General features: G+C 41.9%; 1 protein-coding gene across 4 annotated transcripts in view; it reads left to right on the top strand.

The window, feature by feature from the left end:
- Positions 1–26,024, top strand: part of THEM4 (thioesterase superfamily member 4) — a 53,110-nt gene extending 27,086 nt beyond the window's left edge. Inside the window, exons 3-7 of one of the 4 annotated variants that reach the window (XM_050755268.1) lie at positions 946–1,105; positions 1,937–2,047; positions 13,472–13,596; positions 20,754–20,881; positions 25,854–26,024. In XM_050755268.1, coding sequence (XP_050611225.1) covers positions 946–1,105; positions 1,937–2,047; positions 13,472–13,596; positions 20,754–20,869 — 512 coding nt within the window. In that variant the 3' untranslated portion in view covers positions 20,870–20,881; positions 25,854–26,024. Of the gene's footprint in view, positions 1–945; positions 1,106–1,936; positions 2,048–13,471; positions 13,597–15,667; positions 17,689–20,753; positions 22,408–25,853 lie in introns of those variants that run through there. The other 3 variants (XM_050755287.1, XM_050755267.1, XM_050755276.1) reach the window with 3 other exon arrangements.

Here is a 26,024-nt window from a genome sequence, read left to right as displayed (position 1 = left end):
GTTCCCCCAACTTGCTCACAATTTTGTAGTGAAAAAAAATTGTCTAAACAAGTGCACTATTATTTACCCAGAGTATATGGTTCTGTTATCTAAGTGTTCTGTTTCTTTTTAAAGCCTGGTAAATGGCCGGGCACCGTGGCTCACGCCTATAATCCCAGCACTTTGGGAGGCCGAAGCAGGCGGATCCCTGAGTTCGGGAGTTCAAGACCAGCCAGACCAACATGGAGAAACCCCGTCTCTACTAAAAATACAAAATTAGCCGGGTGTGGTGGTGGGCGCCTGTAATCCTAGCTACTCGCAAAGCTAAGGCAGGAGAATCGCTTGAACCCAGGAGGCGGAGTTTGCAGTGAGCTGAGATCATACCTTTGCACTACAGCCTGGGCAATAAGAGCGAAACTCCGTCCAAAAAAAAAAAAACCTGATTACAACCCACAGTCTGATTTCATGAACCCTAATAGTTCTAACTGCCAGTTTTGGGGGCTTAGAATCACAATCACATGAGTATTGGGCTGAACTGACCCTGTTGCTGATTCAAGCTAAACTCATGTCTGCCAGGGAAACCTCCTTTCTGTTACGTTTTTTATTTTCTGTAAATTGCATTTAAACCACAGTTCTTCCAAGAAGGGTTTCTATCTTTACCGTACCATTTTATTCAGTATATTGTTAGCATTTATATACTGTATTCCTGATTGCCATGTGTGGGTACTTTGATTTGATTTCATGTCTGTTTGACTCTGTCCCCAGTTGGACTGTTAATTCCACAAGGGCAAAGATCCTATCTTCTGTTTCATTGAGACCCTCCCATTCCTTTTAATTTTGCACCCTGTGGACATTTGAGTCAATCATCCATTGACATGTGATTCTAGCAGGGTACAAGTGCTTGGCTCTGCCATGGCATTTCTCTCACCCTTGGTTCTCATTTGCCATCCACCTCATTTTCTATAGACCCAAAGTTTGTGAAAGAAGAACAATTGTCACAGACCCAGCTCTTCACCAGAAGCTTTGATGATGGCCTGGGCTTTGAATACGTGATGTTCTACAGTGACGTCGAGAAAAGGATGGTTTGCTTATTTCAAGGAGGCCCTTACCTGGAAGGACCACCTGGGTAAGAATGATAGCCTGAAAGTGTGGATCTAAAAAAATGTTATCTTACAGTGCCACCATGTGTCCTGTCCATGGACTACAATGAAGATTTTCAAATGGTCATGTAGATGTATATTTATTGACATGGAAAGATGTTTATAATACATTATTAAAGAACATCTTATCTATATTATTAATATTGATTAAATATTTAATATATTAAAGAGCATTATATTATAGGGCCTAGGGCAACAGTATAGTTTGAGAGCATATCATTAATGTGTTAACAGTGGCTTGTCACTGACTAGGTGGGTAGTATTATGGGTCTTAAATTTTTTTTTCTTTTTTTCATATTTGCATTACCTAAATTTCTAAACACAATGAGTATGTGTAGTTTGTTTTGTTTTGTGAGACAAGGTCTTGCTCTGTTGCCCAGGCTGAAGTGCAGTGGCATGATCATAGCTCACTGCAGCCTCGAACTCCTGGGCTCACGCAATCGTCCCACCTCAGCCTCCTGAGTAGCTGGGACTACAGGCACATGACACCACACTTGACTAATAATAAAAATATAATATAAATGTTCTAAATTATATTTTAGCTTTTTGCTTGCTTGTGATCTGGTTACTATTAAGTTCTGGTTTTATTACAAATACTTAAGACTATACTATTATGCTGTGAACAAAATAAAGTTGGGGACATAAATAGTGTTTGGCATTCAGTACGCTGAACATGGGCTAAGTGGACCTTTCATAAATAAATTGTGTGAAGATGCTTGGATAATTTCTCTCTTTCAAGAGGCTTGCTATCTTCAGAACTTCTGAAAACATTTCTCCTCCACTCCTGTTGTAACCAGATTCGTTCATGGAGGTGCCATTGCAACCATGATTGATAGTACTGTTGGTATGTGTGCATTGATGGCTGGAGGAGTCGTCGTGACTGCCAATCTCAACATCAATTATAAAAGGTAAATTCATAGTAATTCTCTATTTATCCTTAGGTGTTGTTAAGTCAGGTTCCCAGTTGCAGATCTTGAGACCATAATTTGTGTTCAAGTGATTATTAAAGAAGTGCTCCCAGAGGAAACTAGCAAGGGAGTGGGAGAAGCAGGACAGGGAATATGAAGAAGTCAACCAAGGCTGAACTCTCAAAAGTCCAGCAAAGCATAGCTTTAGCTGGATCATACAAGGGAGCTCTAGAATGAAATTTATGCCTCAGAATTGTCTCTATCTCAGATGAGGGAGCTAGAGTCTTCATACTCTCACATGTATCGGTCATGGGATCGGGGCCATCCGAGGGACCATAAAGTTCCAAGTACTTCTAAGGGTCTCTGTGTTTGAGCAAAGCAGACTCTAGGGAAAATAACCAAAATAAGTGAAGAAAGGATCCAAGGGGCTCTGGGTGGAGCACCAACATCAACTACGTAACAAAATTAACTTTTTAAAAATTTAGCTGGGCCCAGCAGTGCACATCTGTAGTCCTAGCTTCTTGAGAGGATTGCTTGAGCCCAGGAGTTCGAGGCTACAGTGAGCTAGGATCATGCCACTGCACTCCAGGGTGGGCAACAAAACAAGACCCCAACTGTAAAACACACACACACACACACACACACACACACACACCCCCCAAGTCTTTTCAGTCCACAAGCACAGATGTCTTTCCATTTGTTTGTGTCTTTAATTTTTTTCATCAATGTTTTGTGGTTTTCAGTGTATAAGACTTTTGCTCTTTGGTTAAGTTTATTCCTAAGTATTTTATTCTTTGATATTTTTAAAAATTTTTAATTTATTTTTATTATTATTATTTTTTGAGACAGAGTCTCACTCTGTTGCCCAGGCTGGAGTGCAGTGGCATGATCTCTGTTCATTGCAACATCCACTTCCCAGGTTCAAGCTATTCTCATGCCTCAGCCTCCCAAGTAGCTGGTATTACAGGCACGTACCACCACACCTGGCTAACTTTTTGTATTTTCAGTAGAGACAGTGTTTCACTTTGTTGACCAGGCTGATCTCAAACTCCTGGCCTCAAGTGATCCGCCTGCCTTGGCCTTCCGAAGTGCTGGGATTACAGAAGTGAGTCACTGTACCTGGCCTTAATCGTTTTCTTAATTTCCTTTTAGGATTAGTCATTGTTTGTGTATAGAAATGCAATTGATTTTTCTGTGTTGATTTTACATCTTGCAGCTTTTCTGAATTTGTTTATTCATTCTAACAGGTTTTTGTGGAATCTTTAGGATTTTCTATATACAAAGTCATGTCATTTGTAAACAGATCTTTGTACTTCTTCCTTTCCAGTTTGAATACCTTTGATTTCTTTTTCTTGCCTAATTGCTCTGGCTAGGACTTCTAGTACCATGTAAAATAGAAGTGGCAAAAGTAGGCATCCTTGTCTTGTTTCTGATCTTAAAGAAAAAGGTTTTAATCTTTCACCATTTAGCATGATGTTAGTTGTAGAGTTTTCATAAATAGCCTTTATTATGTTGAGAGAGTTTCTTTCTATTCCTAGTTGTGCCTTAGATTTTTAACGTTTAAACCCAGATTGTCATTGTACCTCCTTTTAATGATTTTAATAGCAGTTACATTGATTCTAGAGATTAATTTGGGGAAAGTTGACATATTTACAGATGGTCAATATTTCATATTAGTTATGACTATAAATTAGATTCTAGAAATCTGGGTTTTCTTAACATGATAAAAAAATATATTAAAAATTAAGTTTTTAATATTTTTCCATATCCCATGTTTTTAAGTTTTTAATATTTTTCCATATCCCATGTTTTCAAAAATATTTTTCCATGTTCAAATAAAGTTGAATAATGAAGTACAACATCCTTCCTAAAAAATAAATGTAAAAGGTTACTTTGAAAACAAGCTGAAACAAAGTATTTAGATTGCGGTTTACCTCAAAAAGTGTTTTTGTCTTAAGCACATACTCCACATACTCAAGTGCAAAATGGGGAACAGAACCTTCCACACTCTATGCTTAGTGCTTGTCCCACCCAATAAACCATCCACAAAAGTCAGTTGCATTGCTGTTCATTTGTCCCCCACAATTGGAAAACATACTGAAAAGAAGTTTTACCTGAAGTCATATGGATAGAGAGCAATTTAGTCAGGATTAGAGCTCACATCTTATGATACCAAATCTGATACTTTTCACTACAACACACAGCTTCTATTGTCTTCTGTTAGTTGATGACTAAAGACCAGAATAAAGTATTGGATTTTATAAGTAGTTTAGAATTTAATATTTATCAGGCTCTGTTTTTTTGTATACAGTTATTTGGGTTCATAATAATAGTAATAATAACATTAAATTTAATATGATTACTTGATTCAGGATGCTACAGGTAACAACCTGGGATTATATTTTAGTTGAAAATAATTTGCAGTGTCAAAAAAAAGAAAATAATTTGCAGTGTCAATTAATCATCAGATGCCTTAATCTACCTTACTTCCTTTAAGAACCAAAATTATTCATTAATGATTTCAAGTAATTTCCAGCCCTCTGATCCAAATATCCCACTTGATTATTTCCTTGTGCCTAGCACATTAAGATAATAGACAAAGCAGGTCATAACTAGTGATGACTAGCTAGTTGAAAGGGTAAGTATCTCAGCATCCCAATGACCCATTCATGACACATGAGTTGAGAAGCTCCTGATTCTATTTCTTCATGCAACAAGGCAAACAAGAAATGCTAAAGGACATTCCTTCTTCAAAACAAGTAGATCCTGTACCAAATACACAAAGAAAGAAACTACCAAGGGTGACTATCAACAGAAACAATAAGATTTAGACCTCAGGGATCTAAGATATCATGATAATAAAATACACAATATAAATGAATAAAGTATGAGATATTTAAAGAAATAAAAGATGAGGCTGGGCACGGTGGCTCACACCTGTAATCCCAGCACTTTGGGAGGCCAAGGCGGGTGGAACACCTGAGGTCAGGAGTTCAAGACTAGCATGGCCAACATGACAAAACCCTGACTTTACTAAAAATAGATTACGCAGGTGTGGTGGCACGTGCCTGTAATCCCAGCTATTTGGGGGGCTGAGGCAGAAGAATCACTTGAACCTGGGAGATGGAGGCTGCAGTGAGCCAAGATTATGCCATTGCCCTCCAGCCTGGGCAACAGAACGATACTCCATCAAAAAATAAATAAATAAAAGATGAAGTCACAAAAAGAGAAAACAACAATAAACTATAAAATTATTAGGCAGGTTTGCCACGGAACCTAACAAAACTTTTAGAAATGAGAGTGTAGGCCAGGCGTGGTGGCTCATGCCTGTAATCCCAACATTTTGGGAGGCTGAGGTGGGCAGATTATGAGGTCAGGAGTTTGAGACCAGCCTGACCAATATGGTGAAACCCCGTCTCTACTGAAAATACAAAAATTAGCTGGGTGTGGTGGTGTGCACCTGTAATCCCAGCTACTTGGGAGGCTGAGGCAAGGAGGCGGAGGTTGCAGTGAACCCAGGAGGCGGAGGTTGCAGTGAGCCGAGATTGCTCCATTGCACCGCAGCCTGGGCGACAGAGTGAGACTCCATCTCAAAAAAAAAAAAGGAAATGAAAGTGTAATTGTTTTTAAAAACAAAAAAAATACCTCAGTGAATATGTTAAAGGACTATTTTAACACAGCTGAAAGTGAACAGAAATATAGAACTGAAGAGATTACCCTGATAAAAAGGTAGGCTGGTAAAGGTCAGAACCTTTCCTCTGAATTTACTAGAAACTCAAAAACTGTGAAATGTCATTTCTTTCTCTCCATTTTCCTATTATAACTACCCCACCTTGTGGGCAGTCTATATAGAAAGGTTTCTTTGATACCTGACTGATGTAAGAACAAGAGGGGTAAATGTGAATTCTTGTGGATAGATAACACAGGAGTTACTTCTAAATATGACTCCACTGCAAGAATTTAAAACAAAGCTTTAAAAATGCATTCAATAGTTTTCTTGAAAAGGGAAAATGATAATCCCTAGGCTTCTGGTTTTTGTTTGCTTTTTAGAGTTTCAATTGCTTTTAATTCTGTATTTTTTTTATCAGAAGCTCAGATCACTTTAATAATCTTGTGGGACTGTGTTTCTAATTTGTAGCCAACACATTCTGGAAGCTTGTTCCTTCCTTCCTTCCTTTATTTATTTATTTTTTATTTTGAGACAAGAGTCTTACTCTGCCACCCAGGCTGGAGTGCAGTGGCGCAATCTTGGCTCACTGCAACCTCTGCATGCTGGGTTCAAGTGATTCTCCTGCCTTAGCCTCCCAAGTAGCTGGGATTACAGGTGTACACCACCATACCTGGCTAATTTTTGTATTTTTAGTAGAGAAAAGGTTTCACCATGTTGGCCAGGCTGGTCTCAAACTCCTGACCTCAGGTGATCTGCCCATCTCAGCCTCCCAAAGTGCTGGGATTACAGGTATGAGCCACCGCACCCGGCGCTTGTTCCTTTAAAATGCACAATTAAAATGCACGGGCTACTTGGGAGGTTGAGGCAGAAGAATCGCTTGAACCTGGGAGATGGAGGTTGCAATGAGCCGAGATCGTGCCACTGCACCCCAGCCTAGGCAACAGAGTGAGATTCCATCTCAAAAAAAAAAAAAAAAAGCCCAATAAAATCCTTTATTTTCACTAAAAATTTAGTTAGACATTTTGTAACTTTGATATGGTTTGGCTTTGTGTCCCCACCCAAATCTCATCTAGAATTGTAATTCCCATGTGTCAAGGGAGGGACCTGGTGAGAGGTGACTGGAACATGGGGGCAGTTTCCCCGATGCTGTTCTAGTGATAGTGAGTTCTCACGAAATCTGATGGTTCAAAAGTGTTTAGCAGGCCAGGCACCATGGCTCATGCCTGTAATCCCAGCACTTTGAGAGGTCAAGGTGGGTGGATCACCTGAGGTCAGGAGTTCAAGGCCAACCTGACCAACATGGTGAAACCCCATCTCTACTAAAAATAAAAAAAAAATTAGCTAGGTGTTGTGGTGTATGCCTATAATCCCAGTTACTTGGGAGGCTGAGGCAGGCAATCACTCGAATCTGGGAGTTGCAATGAGCTGAGATTGTGCCACTGCACTCCAGCCTGGGCAACAGAGCAAGACTCCATCTCATAAATAAATAAATAAATAAATAAATAAATAAAAAAAGAAAAGAAATAAAAGCATTTGACAGATCCCCCCTTGCTCGCTCGCTCGCTCTCTCTCTCTCTCTCTCTCTCTCTCTCTCTCCTGCCGCCATGTAAAACGTGTCTTGCTTCCCCTTCCCCTTCACCTTTGCCATGATTGTCTCTTGAAGCCTCCCCGGCCATGCAGAACCGTGAGTCAATTAAACCTCTTTTCTTTATAAATTACCCAGTCTCAGGTAGTTCTTTATAGTAGCATGAAAACAAACTAATACAAACTCTCATGATTTTTATAATCTCACAGTCCAGTAAACCTTTCATTTCTCCCTACAAGTTATTTTCCCCTTCCACTGAAATTTAATCAAGAGTTCATTTATCAGATCCATATGCTCGGTGATGGTGGTGGTGGTTGTATTACTAAAAACACTAAATTAGTCACCCATTGTTCTAGTGTGGTATTGAGATATATCCCATAAATACATCAACATGCCCACCTCAACTAAGTCATTTGGCAGATGAAACAAGCTCAAGTGCAAAGTGGGAAGCAGAACTTTGAATCAGACTGATGATGTGTGCCACCAAATAGCCATATAGCTTTATCAAATTACCTAACCTCTCTGGGCCTCAGTTTCCTCATCCATTAACCAAAGACAATAATACTTTTCTTAAAAAGATACTTTGAGGATCACAGTTAATATATTTAGAGCTAGCAGCTTAATATGTTAAATGAAGCTTTTTTTTTTTGAGATGGAGTCTCTCTGTCACCCAGGCTGGAGTCAGTAGTGCAATCTCGGCTCATTGCAACCTCCGCCTCCCGTGTTCAAGCGATTCTCCTGCCTCAGCCTCCTGAGTCACTGAGATTACAGGCACATGCCACCATGCCCGGCTAATTTTTGTATTTTTAGCAGATATGGGGTTTTGCCAGGTTGGTCAGGCTGGTCTCGAACTCCTGGCCTCATGATCCATCTGCCTTGGCTTCCCAAAGTGCTGGGATTACAGGTGTGAGCCACCATGCCTGGCCTAAATGAAGCTTTTTAATTATTTTCAGATCTAGGTTTAGCAGAGAGAGAGAGAGAAAAAAAAAAAAAAAACTATCCTGAATCCAGCACAGAGAAAAAAGGAAATGGAAAATATAGACAGCGTAAGCTATAATGGACAAATAAAAAGATCTAACATGCTAATTAGAGTCCTAGAACAAATAGAATAAAGAGAATCAAAAGATTCAGTATTTAAGGAAATAATGGGTCAGCATATTCAAGAGCTAAAGAAAATCATGAATTGACAATATAGAAAGCAATATATATCAAGCTAGATTTTAAAAGTATATCTAGAGACATTATAGAGAAATTGGAGAATACTTAAGACCAAGAGATCTTAAAAGCAGAGCTAAGACAGAGCAGCCATTGTAGAGCACTCTTTTTAGAAGCAAGAGGGCACCGTTACACTGGCAGTAAACCTCTCAATAGCAACAGTAGAAGCCAGAAGACAATCAAACATCTGCCGAAAGAAAATGTCAATCTAAAATCATGCTCTCTGCACAGCTAAAGTTCAAAAATGAGGGCAAAATGAAGGTACTGTCATTCAAACAAATGGAGAGAATTTATGGAACAGCAGGACAACACCCAGGGAGCTCCTAAATGGTAGACTTTAGAAAGAAGGAAAGCAATCCCAACAGGCAGGAGGATGAAAGGAGGAATCATGAGCAAATGAATTGGTAAACATGTAGATAACTAAAATCTAAATAGAGTCTATAAGTAATGTTGATGTCTAAATTCTGAGGATTGGTGTGTTGCAGTGGCTCGTGCCTGTGGTCCTAGCTACTTGGGAGTTTGAGGCAGGAAGATCGCTAGAGCCCAAGAGTTCAGGGTTGCAGTAAGCTATGAGTGTGCCACTGCACTTCAGCCTGGGGGACAGATGGAGAACCCGTCTCTAAAAATAATAAAAATAAAAATTTACAATAAATAAATTATAGTGATTAACAAAAGGACAGCTAAAATACTGGATAACAACAGCATGTAGTTTGGGAGGAGATGAACAGAGTTAATGTTTATACATCCTCATATTTTTCAGTGTAGAGAATGATTAAGAGAAAATGAGTGTATAATATCTAAAACAGTACAAGATCAAACAAGTAGTAAGACTCAATTTTTTAAAAAGCAAGGAAAAAATGGTTAGAAAAAGCAAGTCAAATAAGCCTAAATCAGAGGATAGAAATAAGTCTAAATAAATCAGTAATGACTCTCTATAAATAGACCAAACCATCAGTTCAAAGACAGATTATAAAATTGAATTTTTAAATGTAAAAAACTAGAAACTATATGAGACATATTTTTTAAATGACACCAAAAAGTTTAAAAGGAAGAGAAAATATGCTACACAGAAGTTAACCAGAAGAAAGCTGGGATCAGAAAAATAATGAACTGTCAAAAAAGTAATATTGGGGATGGAGAAGGCTACTTTGTAATAATAAAAGATTCAGTTCAATAGTAGGTAATTCTAAATCAATATGCATCTAATAAAGAGTATAAATAAAATTGATATAATCATAGGGAGAAGTTGACTAATCCACCTTTATATAGTGGGAGATTCCAATACGTTGTTCTCAATTTTTTTTTTTTTTTTTCAACACAGAGTCTCACTCTGTCACCCAGGCTGGAGTGCAGCGGTGCGAGCTCAGCTTACGGCAACCTCCACCTGCTGGATTCAAGCAATTCTCCTGCCTCAGCCTCCCGAGTAGCTGCAGGCACCCACCACCATGCCTGGCTAATTTTTTTCTATTTTTAGTAGAGATAGGGTTTCACCATGCTGGCCAGGCTGGTCTCCTAACCTTGTGATCCGCCCACCTTGGCCTCCCAAAGTGCTAGGATTACAGGTGTGAGCCACAGCGCCCAGCCTGTTCTCAATTATTGATAGGTCAAGCAGACCAAAAAAAAAATTCAGAGCCAAGTGAGGTGGTGCACGTCTGTAGTCCCAGCTATTTGGGAGGCTAAGGCAGAGGATTGCTTTAGTCCAGTGGTTCGAGGCTGCAGTGTGCTATGATAACTCCTGTGAATAGTCACTGAGCTGCAGCCTGAGCAACATACTGAGACCCTGTCTCCGAAAAAAGAAAAAAACAATTAGAAAATGGAGGATTTAGGCCAGGCACAGTGGCTCAAGCCTGTAATCCCAGCACCTTGGGAGGCCAAGGGGTGGATCATGAGGTCAGAGATTGAGACCATCCTGACGAACACAGTGAAACCCCATCTCTACTACAAATACAAAAAATTAGCTGGGCATGGTGGCACACGCCTGTAATCCCAGCTACTAGGGAGGCTGAGGCAGGAGAATCGCTTGAACCCAGGAGGCAGAGGTTGCAGTGAACTGAGATCGCACCATTGCACTCCAGCCTGGGTGACAGAACAAGACTCCATCTCAAAAAAAAAAGAAAAAAGAAAATGGAGAATTTAAACACCACAACACAAGATAACAAGTATGGTTTATTAGACAAACATAGAACTCTGTATCCAATAATTAGAGAACAGCACACTTTCTTTTTCCCAGCACACATTTGCAAAAATTGATCATGTATTGGCTTATAAATTAAGTCTCAATAGATTTTACAGAATCAGAACCTTACAAGCCACTGTTCTGGCCACATTGAACTTGAGGTAAAAAAATAAAAGAACTTAAAAAAAAAAAAAACTATAGTAAATTAGAGTAACATTAGCTAGGGTAACTGCTACATCTCACTACTTTAAACCTATAGGCTTTTTTGGTTTACCTAATAGTCCCATGTGGTTATCCTGGTCAGTGAGGGTTTTACCCCCATGAAGTGATTGAGAGACCCAAGCTCGTTTCAGAGTGAGACTCCTCCTTCCTCTTAGAGTCTCAGTGTCTTCTTTACTCAACTATTCAGGCTTTCTAATAGTTTTATTCTTAGTTTTAATAAATTTTTGAAATTTTTTCTATTTCATCTGCATTTTCAAATGTATTGACATAAAGTTATTCATAATATTCACAATATTCTCAATTTTTAAAAAAATTCAGCTAAATCTATATTCTTTTTGACCTCAATAGTATTTATGTATGCTGTTTCTCATTGTCTTGATCTATCTTGCCAGAGATTATTAGTCTTTTCAAAGAGTTATCTTTTGGCTTTGTTATGCCTGTCTGCTGGTGTGTGGGTGGGTGTGTGTGTGTGTGTGTGTGTAGACATATACAAACATAATAAAAGAAATTTTTTTCTTTTTAAATGTTGCTTTTATCTTTGTTATCACTTTTCTGCCTCTGATACAAATCTAATTAAGTGTTCTAGCTAAATGAAGGAAAACAAGCTAAAGCCAGTTTCCTGTCCCAACCAAATTGATCTGTGCCTTAATATTAGTTACATTTAGAAAATTATGCTCTATAGTTGTTATATTATTTTGTATTTTCTGAAACATTTTCTGTTAGTCTCTTTACTAGTCTAGGACTTTCTGTTACAAGGGCAACTCTTAACTCTCAGTAGCTTAAGCAAAAAAGGGAACATATTGGCTTGTATGGTTGAGAAGGCAAGTGTTGCTGAGAGCAGGTATTCAGTGATGTCATTAGGAATCTCAGCCACATTTTCTTCTAGATCTGCTTCATCCTCCCATAGCCTTTCCCAGTGTAGTGGCACAATGGCCACCAGCCAGGCCAGCCAGCCTTGTGTCTTGTAAGCCTAGCACCTCAGAGAAAAAGAACCAGCCCAAGGGCTCCAGCACAAGTTCCAGGATTGACTGTTTCAGCCTGTGCCCACCCCCACAACTGGTCACTATGTGTATGTGGAGTGGGGGGATCATTATTCAATGCCAGTCAACCTGCATGGGCTAAGAATGAGGGAGAGGTGGTTCCCTAACAAAACGGGTACATGAGTGTATCCGAGAGAGAGATGAAGAGAATGAAGGGAGGGTAGGGGGTGGATAAATGAAGAGAGTCATGTTAGTAGAAAAGGGAGATGCTGGGCTGGTGAGAACACCTGATGTCCCCTGGTTCTTAGTAAATGTTGAATTGGCTCAACAAAAGAGCAAAGGAAAAGCTAATGGGAGTGGAAGTATTAAAAGGTCATTGAAAGGAAAACTGGGCAGAGAGATCATCACAGTGATAACTGCCTTCCTACCTGGAGTAGTTCCATCATCTGCTGGGTAGTACCATAGGAGCACGAAACACATTTCCGTGCTCTACCTTCTGTTTCAACCAACTGAAATTTCAGCTTTAAAGAGATATCCTTTTCGGCCGGGCGCGGTGGCTCAAGCCTGTAATCCCAGCACTTTGGGAGGCCGAGACGGGCGGATCACGAGGTCAGGAGATCGAGACCATCCTGGCTAATATGGTGAAACCCCGTCTCTACTAAAAAAAATACAAAAAACTAGCCGGGCGAGGTGGTGGGCGCCTGTAGTCCCAGCTACTCGGGAGGCTGAGGCAGGAGAATGGCGTAAACCCGGGAGGCGGAGCTTGCAGTGAGCTGAGATCCGGCCACTGCACTCCAGCCTGGGAGACAAAGCGAGACTCCGTCTCAAAAAAAAAAAAAAAAAAAGAGATATCCTTTTCATTGTGATATGTATCTCCAGGATTCCTAGAAACGTCTGTAGCCACTAGTCACATGTAGCTATTTAAAGTTAAGTATAAATTAATTCAAATTAAATAAATGTAAGGACTCAACTTCTCAGTTATGCTAGCCACATTTCAAGTGCTCATTAGGCACATGTGGCTACCATATTGGATAGCTCAGATATGGAACATTTGTATCATCACAGAAAGTTCTATCGGACAGTACTGACTTAGAGCAATAAGCTGTTACCAGCAATTTGTTGTTATTAGGTGTCTGTCTAGTGACCATTACTCAGAATTGGTTGAGAAATGTTGATTATGACAGAAGAAATGAGAGAAGCTGCCTGGGACCATCTGTTAGCCCTGTTTTCACTTCTTTAAAGGATTTCAGCTCCCTTAGGACTTTGCAGTGGATCTCCAGATGGGATAGTCTCTGCCATCACAGAGCTGGAATTCCTGATGATCCCTTTGAAACAAGCCCAGAGAGACATCCAGGGACTGTAGCCCAGGAGCCACCTGAGAGCAGTGGTGCTTGGGAGAAGGGGAGCTTGAGAGGCTCCTGGTGTCAGAGCCCTTGAGGAATGTATTGTTTAAGGCAGTCAATACTCATTGTCAGGTGTCATAAATGTCTACCCCTTGTCATGTACTTGATCATCTTTTAATGTTACATAAGTGAGATAAAAACTGATTTTTTTCCTTTTTCTTTTTATTCTGCAGACCTATCCCTCTTTGCTCTGTTGTTATGATAAATAGCCAACTTGATAAAGTTGAAGGAAGGAAATTTTTTGTTTCCTGTAATGTTCAGAGTGTTGATGAGAAGACCCTATACTCAGAGGCGACAAGTAAGAAGCTGGTCTTATCTCTTTCTTGGGGTTTAGTTGGGTTGGGTTGGGAGTTTTGGTTGATTAGGGTTTTGTGGGGGTCAGGGGGGTGTTTTGGTTTGGTTTGGTTTTTTGCCCGGGTATGATAACCCACACATGCCAAAAAATTCTTAATTCCCTGTCATGCAAAGAACAAGTTAAAGATATTCTTATACATTGCTAGTAAAGGGCGAGTTGCCAACATCTATCAAAATTACAGCCCAATGCAGAAGCTCATGCCTGTAGTCCCAGCACTTTGGTAGGCTGAGGTGGAAGGATCACTTGAGCCCAGGAGTTCGAGACCAGCCTTGGCAACATGGCAAGACCCCATCTCTACAAAAAACACAAAAAATTAGCTGGACGTGGTGGTGTGCGCCTGTAGTCCCAGCTACTTGGGAGACTGAGGTAGGAGGATCCCTTGAGCCCAGGAGACGGAGGTTGCAGTGAGCTGAGATCGCACCTCTCTGCACTGCAGCCTGGGTGACAGAGCCAGACCTTGTCTCAAAAAAAAAAATTTACAAAGTGATGTGTCCTTTAACCCACCTCCAGGACTTTATCTCACAGGTATAATAACTGCAAAATTATAATGTGTTAGATTGCTATCAGGTTCCAGTGATTGTGTCACTCATGCAACATTATTTGCAATAGCAAAAAAAACAAAAATGGCAAAACATGGCAAACATAGCTATCCATCAATAGGAGACTGGTTAAAGAACTACAGCTCACCTATAAACTATATTGTATGTATGTGCCATTAAAAAATGGTGAAATACTGTGATGCCATAAATAAGAAAAATATGTCTATACTTATGTGTGTGTAGACTGTCCCAGAAAAATCACACACATGACCTGTTACTTCCCAGGAGTACTGAGGTTCATCCATGTTGTTGACTGTGTTCACTTGTTTGTACCACTGTGTAATACTCCACGTGTGACTATCCCACAATGAATGTCTCTCTTCCGATGACAGGCCTCTGACTATTACCAACGGGGCTGCTATAAACATTCTTGTTCATGTCTCCTGGTGGTGTGCATGGGCAAGAGCTTGGCATATACTTAGGAATAGGATTTCTGGGTGGTAGAGTATTGCGAGTGTTCAGCTTTACAGAGGAATGCAAAATTGTTTTCTAAGCCTGTACCAAATTAAACTCCCACCAGCAATATATGAGATTCTTTAGACTCCCATCTTCTCTAGCAATTAGTGAAGTCAGACTTCATTGTTTTTGCCAGTCAAATGATTATAAAATGACTTCTCGGTGTGATCTTGATTTGCATTTCTCTGATTACCTCTGTGGTTGAGTGTCTCTTCATATGTTTATTGACCATATTTTTTCCCATTCTGTGAAATTTTTGTTTGTTTAGCTTTTTTCCATTTCTCATTTTCTTACTGATTTATAGACATTCTTTGTATATTTTATATCAGAACAATTTTTTTTTGTTGGATATATAAGTTGCACATACCTTCTTATGGTGTGTAAGTTGTCTTTTATTTGCTTTAAGGTATCTTCTTTATGAACAGAAGTTTTTAATGTCAATTTAGTTGCATTTATTACATTTTTCCCTTTATGGCTAATGCTTTTTGTATCTTGTTTAAGGAATTTATTTTTCCTCTTAAGTATGAAGCATTTGCAGGAATGACGGATAAAAGGAGCAGGTGGAAAATAATAATTTAAATCCACAGTCAATTTAAGAACTCCATTCCAGGCTGTGGTTTATACTTCTTGTCTCACTAAACCTTTCAATATCATAAAGGTGCCAAATGGCTCTCTTGTAATTTTAGTTCTTTTCATTTCCCTGACTATCTCTAATGGAAGTAGTAATGAACCATGAAATGGCCAAGTTGTGAGGACCTGGTTACCCAGGGAGAGGTAATACAGTATTGTGATAGTCAAAAGTTGATTCTTAATTTGGCTGCAAAATGAGAGTGGACAGATAGACTGAAGGGACAAATGTGAATCTAATCCCTCTTTTGTATATGTCTTTCCATTTAGAGTAGTCCATCAGATTGAAGTCAGTTGACAAATAATCATCTGCTGTTATTTTGTTTGTTTAGGCATATTTATAAAGCTGAATCCTGCTAAAAGTCTGACATAAAGAGCTGCCGTTGAACTCCATCCCATTCTCTCCCCTCCAGAAGAAGCAGTTGTCCCCCGAATACTCTGCTTCCTCACTGCTGAATCCTCGTAGGGAGAAGCCTGCCAACAGTGACCTTCCAAAACAGCCAAAAAAGGTGTTAGCATTCAGAATATATAAGGAATTCTTACAACTCAACAAAGAACCCAGTTTAAAAATGGGCAAAGAACTTGAATGGACATTTCTCCAAAGAAGATATGGAAATGGCTAACAAGTATATGAAAAGATCCTCAACATCACTAATCATTAGAAAAATGCAAATCAAAACCACAATGATCACACCTACTAAAATGCCTATAATTTTTTTATTTTATTATTATAATTATTTTGAGGTGGAGTTTCCTTCTTGTTGCCTAGGTTGGAATGCAATGGCGTGACCTGGGCTCACTGCAACCTCTGCCTCCCAGGTTCGAATGATTCTCCTGCCTCAGCCTCCTGAGTAACTGAGATTACAGGCACCCGCCACCACACCTGGCTAATTTTTTGGTGTATCTTTAGTAGAGATGGGGTTTCACCATGTTGGCCAGGCTAATCTATAATTTTTTATTTTTAAAAATAGTGTCAAGGAGGATGTAAAAAAAATAGAAACTTCATACATTGCTGGGTGAATACAAAATAGTGCAGCTGCTACAGAAGAGTTTGGCAGTTCCCCAGAAAGTTACCATATGACCCAGCAATTCCACTGCTAGGTGTAAATACAAGAGAAATGAAACATACATCCACACAGAAGCTGTTACACTAGTGTTTATAATAGCATTATTTGTAATAGCCAAAATGTGGAAACAACCCAAATGGCCATTAATGAATGAAGGGATAAACAAATTGTGGTACACACACACACACATACATACATATAATAGACTATTATTCAGCCATACAAAGGAATGAAATACTGAAACATGCTGCAGCTTGGATAAACCTCAAAAGCATCACATTAAGTGAAAGAAAACAATACTATGTTTAGAATAGGCAACTCCATAGAGACAGAAAGTGGATTAGTGATTAATATGGTTTGGCTGTGTTCCCACCCAAAATCTCATCTTGAATTGTAATCCAAATTGTAATCCCCATGTGTTGGAGGCAGGACCTTGTGGGAGGTGATTAGATCATGGGGGTGGTTCCCGCATGCTGTTATAGTGGTAGTGAGTGCATTCTCATGAGATCTGATGTTTTATAAAGGGCTTTTCCCCGCTTTGCTCAGCACTTCTCTTTCCTGTTGCTGTGTCAGGAAGGATATGTTTTCTTTCCTTTTTGCCATGATTGTAAGTCTCCTGTGTCCTCCCCAGCCATGCAGAACTGTGAGTCAATTAAACCTCTTTCCTTTAGAAATTTACCCAGTCTCGGGCAGTTCATAGCAGTGTGAGAATGGACTAATACAGTGCTTACTAGGGGAATGAGGGTGGTGGGCATGGAGGAGAGAACAGGAAGTGATTTAAGTGATTACTTACAGTACCGTTTTTCTAGGGTGATAAAGAAGTTTTAAAACTAGAGAAAGGTGCTAGTTGCATAACATTGTGAATGTACTAAATGCCAATGAGTTGTACATTTTTAAATGATTAGGCTGAGGGTGGTGACTCATGCCTGTAATCTTTGGGAGGCCAAGGCGGGAGGACCCCTTGAAACTAGGAGTTCAAGACCAGCCCGGTCAACATGGCAAGACCCCATTTCTACAAAAGAAAAATTTTGAAAATTAGCCAGGCATGGTGACAGGTGCCTGTAATTCCAGCTACTTGAGAGGCTGAAGTGGAAGGATTGCTTGAGCCCAGGAGTTCATGGTTGCAGTGAGCTATGAACATGCCATTGCACTCCAACCTGGGCAACAGAGCAAGACCCTATCTCAAAAATAATAATAATAATCAGAAATTGGAACCCTCATACATTGCTGGTTGGAATGCAAAATGATGCAACCATTCTGGCAGTTCCTCCAAAAGCTAAACAGAATTACCCAGCAATTCTAGTGGTAGGCTTATACCCAAAGGAACTGAAAAGAGGGATTCCAACAGATCGTTGTACTTCAGTGTTCATTGCAGAATTATTCATAATAGCCAAAAGGTAGAAACAACCCAAATGTCTACCTACAGATTAGCAGATAAACATAATGTGATATATACATACAATAGAATATGATTCAGCCATAAAGAGGAATGAAGTTCTGATACATGCTACAATATGGATTAACCTTGAACACATTATGCTAGTGAAATAAGATTTTAAAAGGACAAATATTGTGTGATTCTATTTCCATGAAATATCTAGAATAAGCAAAATTGTAGAAAATATATTAGAGGTTACCAGGGGCAGGGGAGTGGCAGGAATGGGGAGTTATTGTTTAACAGGTACAGAGTTGGGATGATTATGTTTTGGAAATAGTGGTAATGGTTGTACAATATTGTGAATGTAATTCCTGCCACTGAATTGTACACTTAAAAGTGGTTAAAATGGCGAATTTTATGTTACATATATTTTACCACAACTTCAGAAGGTTATTGTAATTTACCAAAAACCATTGAATTGTACACTTTAAATGTGTAAATTGTGTATTATATGAATTTTATCAAAACAAAGCTATTTAAAAAAACAAAAAAGATAATACTAAAACTGCAAGTAGAGGCTGGGCACAGTGGCTCACACTTGTAATCCCAGCACTCCAGGAGGCCGAAGCAGGTGGATCACTTGAGGCCAGGAGTTTGAGACTAGCCTGGCCAACGTGATGAAACCCTGTCTCTACTAAAAATACAAAAATTAGCTGGGCATGGTGACGGGCACCTGTAGTCCCAGCTACTCGGGAGGCTGAGGCAGGAGAATTACTTGAACCCAGGAGATGGAGGCTACAGTGAGCCGAGATCACGCCACTGAACCCCAGCCTGGGTGACAGAGTGAGACATATCTCAAAAAAAAAGCAAGTACAAGCAAACAATAAGAAGATGGCAGAGCTGACACTTGTACTACCAGGAGCCCTTTGCCAGCCACGTTACAAAATTAAAACAGCGACTCACATGCTCAATTTCACTGATCTCGCTTTAAATACTACTATAAGATTTTTCTAGTAGAAAAATGTGAAAATATTATTTGTATTGATACTAAATAAAACTTTTAATTGTTAAAATTAAGTGGTCTGGAAACTATCAATCTCGCGTGTGTGATATTTTGTTTTAAAGTGTTTTGTAGATATTGTTTATTGCTTAAATTAAAATTGCCCAACCAAGGGACCTTGAAAGTATATATATTATTTTTCCCATTTCTGCCTTCTCAGGTCCTTCCTAAACATTCCCTTCACCAGCAGAACTTTTTCAGACTCATCCCACTTATCTTTAACTCTCTAAAATCTTACAGTACTATGACCTGAATCTTACTTAATTCTCTAATTTTTTAACAAGCTAATAAGCCAAAAAGCTCCTCCGGATGGATGGATGGATGGATGGATGGATGGATGGATGGATGGATGGATGGATGGATGGATTTGAGACAGGGTCACACAGTTTGCCCACGCTGGAGTGCCGTGGCACAATCACAGCTCACTGCAGCCTCAACCACTCGGGCTCAAGTGATCCTCCTACCTCAGCCTCCTGAGTAGGTAGGACTACAGGCAGATAGCTTGAGCTTAGGATTTCGAGACTAGCCTGGGCAACATAGCGGAGGCTCCATAGGAGGAGAAAAGATGGCGAAGAGAAGCGATTCACAGTTTTTGGAATGTGTCTAGAAGCAGCTAGGTGGAGTGAGGGAGTTGCAGCAGGAGGGAGGAGAGCAGAAAGAGGCAGGAGCAGGGAACAAGAATTGGAAGGGGAAGGGGTTTGTAGAGTCAGGGCCATGAAGTAGCTCACCTCCAACGTGGGCCCCGTTCAGCCCCTTTGGGTGGCGGAGTCTGAACTAGGAGAAGCGGCCATGTGTGACCACAACTGAAGAACTGTGTCTGTCTGTTAAGCATCGTAGCAGTGGGAACCCAGGCCCATCTACTAGGAGCACCCAGAGGTGAGCCTCACTCTCAGGAGAGGAACTTCTTTACCCGATCCTGAGAAAGCAGTGGTGGCTGTCATCATGGAAGCAAGGGTGTGCTTGGGTAGCCATCACCACGGAAGAAAGACAGGCTCAGTGGAGGATGTGCCTCAGTCACCACAGGGAGCCATTGGAGACATGGCAGAGGTGACAGCAGCACCAGCATCCACCCTGGGCCCTTCAGCAGCCTCCCACCCTGTTTTCCATGTGAGGAGCTGGGGCTGCCCCCTTGGCCCTAGTGGCTCCTGGCTTCTTGGGCTGCCTACAGGAGGCCAGGAGGAGCAACCCTGAAGCAGGGTAGGAAATGACACGTTGCCTACCTGCACAGGTTGGAGGTGGCTTTGCAGCTCATATACTAAACTTGGGGCACCTTCTGTTAGACCAGTATTCACACCCCAAATAGTGTATGCACAGTTATGAATGACTTTAATGAAAATGAAGGTCCCTGCTGGCTGCCCTGGGAACATGTGCCCAACCTTGAACTGTGGCAGTTCACGCGCCTCCTGCCAGCCCTCCCCAGTCCTCACACTTGTGCTTCCAGAGCATAGCAGTCTGGCCAAGTGCAGATGGGGAGGGACAAAAACAGGAATGTCAACTTCCAGGGGCAGCTGACCTTAACCTTTTCATGAGCATATGTGCAATAGATTTAATGCAAGACTTTTACCCTACTTGGGAGAAGCAGTGTTAAAGAAGACATACAGAGGCTGTTTATGAAGAGGCAGTATCCATCTGCAAGTGAAAAAAAAAAGATGAATTGGCCCATAACGCTTCTCTTGAGTTGTTCAAACCTACTGCAATACAAGTAATTAATTGTGAAAAAAAGTGATAGCTATTACTCAGTTACAATTTGCTAGGCATTGTGTAAGCACATTATTTGTGTCACCTTCTTTACTCCTTAGATACTATTGATAGCCTCAATTTACATGTGAGCAAACTTTGTGAGGCTTAAGTAAATTCCCAAAATCACACAGCTATTCTATTAAGTAGGTACTCTTATTATTCCCATTTTACAGACGCAGAAGTTGAGGCAAACCTGGGATTTGTATCTGGGTCCTCCTGGCTTCAGATCCCAAACTTCCAGCATCAGGATTCACTACCCCTCCACAATGACCAACACAGAAGTGCGTAAAGGTGTGATGGTGTAAGTGACAGATCTTGGAGAAGGCAGAGGTGGAAGAGACATTTCCTTTATCACTGCACTTAAGGCCAGAGTTTCCCATTTGCAATTTTGAAAACATATTTTATAAAAAATAATACCCTGATCAAGAAATTGATAAAGTTAGGCCAGGCATGGTGGCTCACGCCTATACTCCCGACATTTCAGGAGGCCAAGGTGGGAGGACTGCTTGAGCCCAGGAGTTCAAGACCATCTTGAACAGCACAGCAAGATCTCATCTCTACAAATAATTTTTAAAGTTAGCTGAGCATGGTGGAATGCACCTGTGGTCCCAGCTACTGAGGAGACTGAGGCGGGAGAATCAATTAAGTCCAGGAGGTCAAAGCTGCAGTGAGTCATGATCACACCATTGCACTCTAACCTTGGTGACAGAGTGAGACCCTGTTTCTAGGAGGAAAAAAAAGAAATTGATAAAGTTTTGATAATAAGGAAAATTTTGATAGTGGTATATCATTAGTGTCAATGTTAGGATCAGAATAAAACTCCTCTAGAATAATAAAGTAATGAGCAAATAAAAGTGTTAAGGACTGGAGTGGATGTTACAGAGTGGTCACTAATTATACATTAGCCTAATGTACAGTAGCCGAGGCGGGAATAGAAATGAAATAAATGTTCTAATTTAGGAGACAACACTTGGGCCATTGATTGCCTCTGAAATATGTTATTGTTCTTCAGGTAAAAAAAAAAAAATCTCAGCAGGTGTAGATAAAGGTGACAAAAGGAAAACGTACTAGAAACAAGATTCAGGAATAATATCTACTTCACCCAAATCTAAAATATAGGAAAAATGTTTTCATAAAGTCATCCAAGTGCTCAGTTCATTTATAAAACACCCCCCGCAAACTTTAGCGATTTTCTAAAGAACTCTAGGGTTGAAACACGAACTGTAGCACTTGAAAATGAGCCTTAGCCAGAAACACCACCTTCACCCCTCCCCTCTCTTATTTTGTCTCTGTTTCATCCCTTCTCTCCCAAAACACAATCTTCACAATGGGGACACGCCTCCTCCATCACCCCCACCCTATCCATCTCTGGGTCAGAAATGTCTAGGCTGTTGCTAAGATATAATCATGGACACCAGTTGTTTTCTTGTTTGTCATCTTCTGTCCCTTCCTCCCAGTCTTCTGAAAACAGAACCATGCTGACTTGGCAGAAAGCCCTTAGAGTCAAGCTGGGTGAGAGGACTGCCAGTCAAACCTGGCCACTTGACAAGCTTTGATCAGCATAGCTCCCCACCCCCTTGACCACAGACATTAGTCCAAGCAGGAGGCACATAACCTAACATTAGAGTCTTTCCTGGGATTTCATATGTGGATGATAGGTGAAGGAGAAAACAGATTGAGATGGATTTTGGAAATGCCATCCATGAGGCTTGATGTGTGGATGGACAAGTCACGTAACCTCAATGAACTTGAGTTTTCTTCTCTTTACAATGAGGGACTTGAACCAAAAGCTCTTGGAAGCACCTCCAAATTCAGTCTGAGGGTTCTGTGGGGCTTCACCTATGATTAGGTCAGTTCGTCTGGTCCAGTCATGCCCTTTCAGGGACGAGATACCTGGCAAAATTATGCATCCAGGGAAAATTTCTCTTTCATAAGCTCAGATACAAGGTTGTCCCCTTTGCCATCATTTTGCCCTTCTCCTTATCAAAATCTACTTTAGGTTCCCATTTAAACTAAGAAGTAAAATACAATAACTAATTTTATGTTATTGTATGATATAATAAACTAATGTAACATAACTCTTACATTATGACCTTTCACAGGAATATTTATATTTTATTTTATTTATTTATTGTAACAGAGATGGGGGGGTCTCACTATGTTGCCCAGGCTGATCCTTGAACTCCAGGGCTCAAGCAATTCTCCTGCCTCAGCCTCCCGAAGTGCTGGGATTACAGGCATGAGCCACCCAGCTCAGCCAGAATACCTACATTTTAAAAGAGAAGCAAAACTTTATGATGAACGATGCATGATGCAATAACTATCAACATCACAATTTCTTAAACTCATTCCAAGGTTCCTCCACATAGAAACATATACACAGTCTTCCTTCCCTTCACAGACTTTGGAAGGTCTGTGTGTGCTTGTGTGTGGTAGGTATTATGGAGGTATTATAGAGTCAATGTGGGAGTGAGCAGATATATATGCGAATGTGTGTATGTGCATGTATGTGCATTTGTGTTTATGTGTGTAAGTTTATGTATGTGTGTGAGTGTGCATGTATTTGTGTGTATGTGAGTGTGTGCGCACACCTGTGTGTGTATTGTATAGACGTGTGTGAGTATGCATGCATGCATGCGTATATGTGTGTGAGCGTGGATGTGTGAGTGTATCTATGTGAGTGTAGGTGACTGCATGTGCCTGTGCATGTACTAAAAGAGCCAGTTAACTCTGGAGCTGCAGTTACTGAAGGTGGGGCGGAGAGGAAAGCCCACAGTGCCAAGGAGTCAGGCCAGCTCAGGCTAATAGAGGGTGCTGGGGAGAGCGCAAGGCTTTCTCTCTCACCCTGGCACCAATAAACTCTACACTGAAGCGGTTATAGCTGATGGAGCCACCAAGGCACAGTGGCCATGCCATGTGCCCAGTGCCCAGCTGTGGGCAGCAGAAGTGCCCCTCCAAGGAGGCCACAACTCCAGCGTTTCCCTGCGCTGCTGAAGGCCAGGAGCCACAGCCACAGGAAGGAAAGGACTTCCCAATGAATTATTTCTATGTCTTCATAGACAGAACCCAAGACAGCCTCAGAGCTACACACTTGCAGACAGCCCAGCTTCCAGGAGGGAAAGCCATGGTCAGGCTGGTTTAGTATGACCCAGTCTTTTCAGGGCACTCAAAGAATGGAGTGTCATTGTTTTCCCTCATCCTCTAGAAGCCCAAAGATAGAGCCCTACCAGCCCCCAGGGGGAAAAGTACCTGTTTTTCAGTTGCTAATTATTCCTGCCTGGGCTCAAATGGAAAGAATTCTGAGAAGAAAGGGGCCCTCCCCAGCGCTGACTGAACAGAGTCCTGAGGACTGGCTGGGGAGAGGGGAGGTAGAGAACCGTGGCTATGGGGATCTGGAAGGGAAAGGTACCCAAAGAGGGAAAGGGCTCCTTGTCTGGGGAACACAGAGGTAGGTAGGGGTGGCTGGGGGAGAACCTTGGGAGGCTCCCCTCCAGGGACAGTGCTCAAGAGCCCCACAGGAGCCTCCTGGGGCCTGAGGAGGACTTGCCTACACCCCACCCTCGTCCGCCTGCTGCTGTGACTATCAGCAAGGACAGTGCCCTACTGGGGCCACGAGACTTGCTCCATAGCCATCTGTTAGCCTGTGTTGAACACACTTCAACCCTGGGATGTCCCTGACCTTGAGGGAGGGGGCTGGTTCCTGGGCATCCTCAGCAGCTGGTGAAGTCCACATCACCTGTACTTGGAAGCCTCGGGAGCGTGGCCCCTGAGCTGGCTCAGGCACCTGAACAGCCCTGCTTCAGAGTTCTCAGAGGAGAAAGGGGCTCAGGATGTCAGGGGTGCCAGTCGTTTAACACGCTTCTTAACAGGAAAGTGGCCTTACTTTGTACCCCAAGCTGGTAAAGCAGATATGCTAGTGGCACTGTGTGGCTGTCCCACTAGTTTGAAAGTATCCCCTCTCAAGCTATGATCTGGATTTGAGGAGGAGAAGATTGCAGTACAGGGCTGGCCAGGGCCTCTGAGCCCCACCTCAGCATGTACGCATGCGCGCGCGCGCCACGCGCACACACACACACACACACACACACACACACACACACACACACACACACACACACACACACACACGCCCCGCCCCTTCAGGATGTCACCACAGCTTTCTGAGCCTGGAGGTCGTGCCTCGCTGCCCCTTAGCATTTCACAAATAGGAACTCAGTTCTAGTTGAGCAGTGGTCAGGGCTCCGACATTTGTGGAATGGCCTCGGGTTTCCCCTCAGTCCCAACAGAGCTCCTGTTTCTGTCCCCTGCTGAGACCCCTGCATCAGCCCTGTGATCACACCGGCAGCTGCCCACACAGCCAACTCCTGCCTACCAGCTGTGTGGCTCCCCTAGGCAAAAAGTCCCTGTGCCATGGCCCAGTGGGCCCTTCAAGTCCAGCCTCCCAGGGTTCCTCTGGGCAGAGCGCTCAGTAACCATTTATTTTAGCTCCCATCCTGTGCCCCGTGTTTTGTCAAGACAGTCTTTTCCCTGGTCGTGGTGAGTCCTCACCAGCCCTGGACGGTCTGAGGGTGGGTTTGTGCCTTTCCCAAAGCTGCCCATTGGCACCTTTCTCCTGTAACAAAGACCAAAAACCTTAGAAACCAGATGAAGCACAAACCCTGAGGTACCATAGAGCCAGCTGATTCATTAGTTTCAACATGCAACAATTACTTTCCTTTTCAAAGAGTCCTCTGTGGGTGTCCAGGTGTAGAATGAATCTCAAGAAGGTCCCACCCAGAGGGAACCAGGAAAAAAATGGCTAATCTGGGAAGAGTCACAGACTAGATCTGCGGCGGGCAGACAGGCAGCAGACTCCTGGAGGGCCTGGGAATGAGCTGAGAACGAGGGGGCAGGACCGGCAGCCCACAGGATAGGATCCAGTCAGAGGCATTTGGTTTGGCTCAGGCAGTATTTTTATAAATTACGATAGCAGCATCTGAAAGTTAGAAGTTTTCACATAAAAGTCTAGATTTGCGCCAGCTTTTCTTGAAAAAGCAGAGACGCTGGCAGCTGGGCCTATATCATGGTAACTCCCACATGGAATGAGGCCAGGGTTGCCCCCAAGTCCCCTTGGGTCTGCCCACCACCCCCCTATTATGCACAGCTGCTCTTGCCTAGCTTGCCTCTGACCCTTAGCTCTGCAGGTCAAGGAACCCAGCTTTCCTGAGGGCAGGGCAGCCTTGGCAGGAGTTTGACAAGGAGCCCTCCAGAAATTGCCCGTGGTAAACCTGCAGGGGCTGAATCTTCAGGTGGGATCTGACGTCTAGAGAAGGTCCTTCCTCATCCAGAATGGCGAGATGGGAATCAGCCCGGACAGCACCACTCCAAAGTGCTGGGAGTCCCACGATCCCATGGGGAGCCAGCCAGTCCACATCAGGGGAGCTCAGCACATGTCCAAGGTGATC

This window comes from Macaca thibetana, chromosome 1 (assembly GCF_024542745.1).
Source record: "Macaca thibetana thibetana isolate TM-01 chromosome 1, ASM2454274v1, whole genome shotgun sequence".
NCBI classification, from domain to species: Eukaryota; Metazoa; Chordata; class Mammalia; order Primates; family Cercopithecidae; genus Macaca; species Macaca thibetana.
The sequence above is the reverse complement of the archived record's forward strand: the minus strand, read 5'-3'. Positions and strand labels throughout refer to the sequence as shown.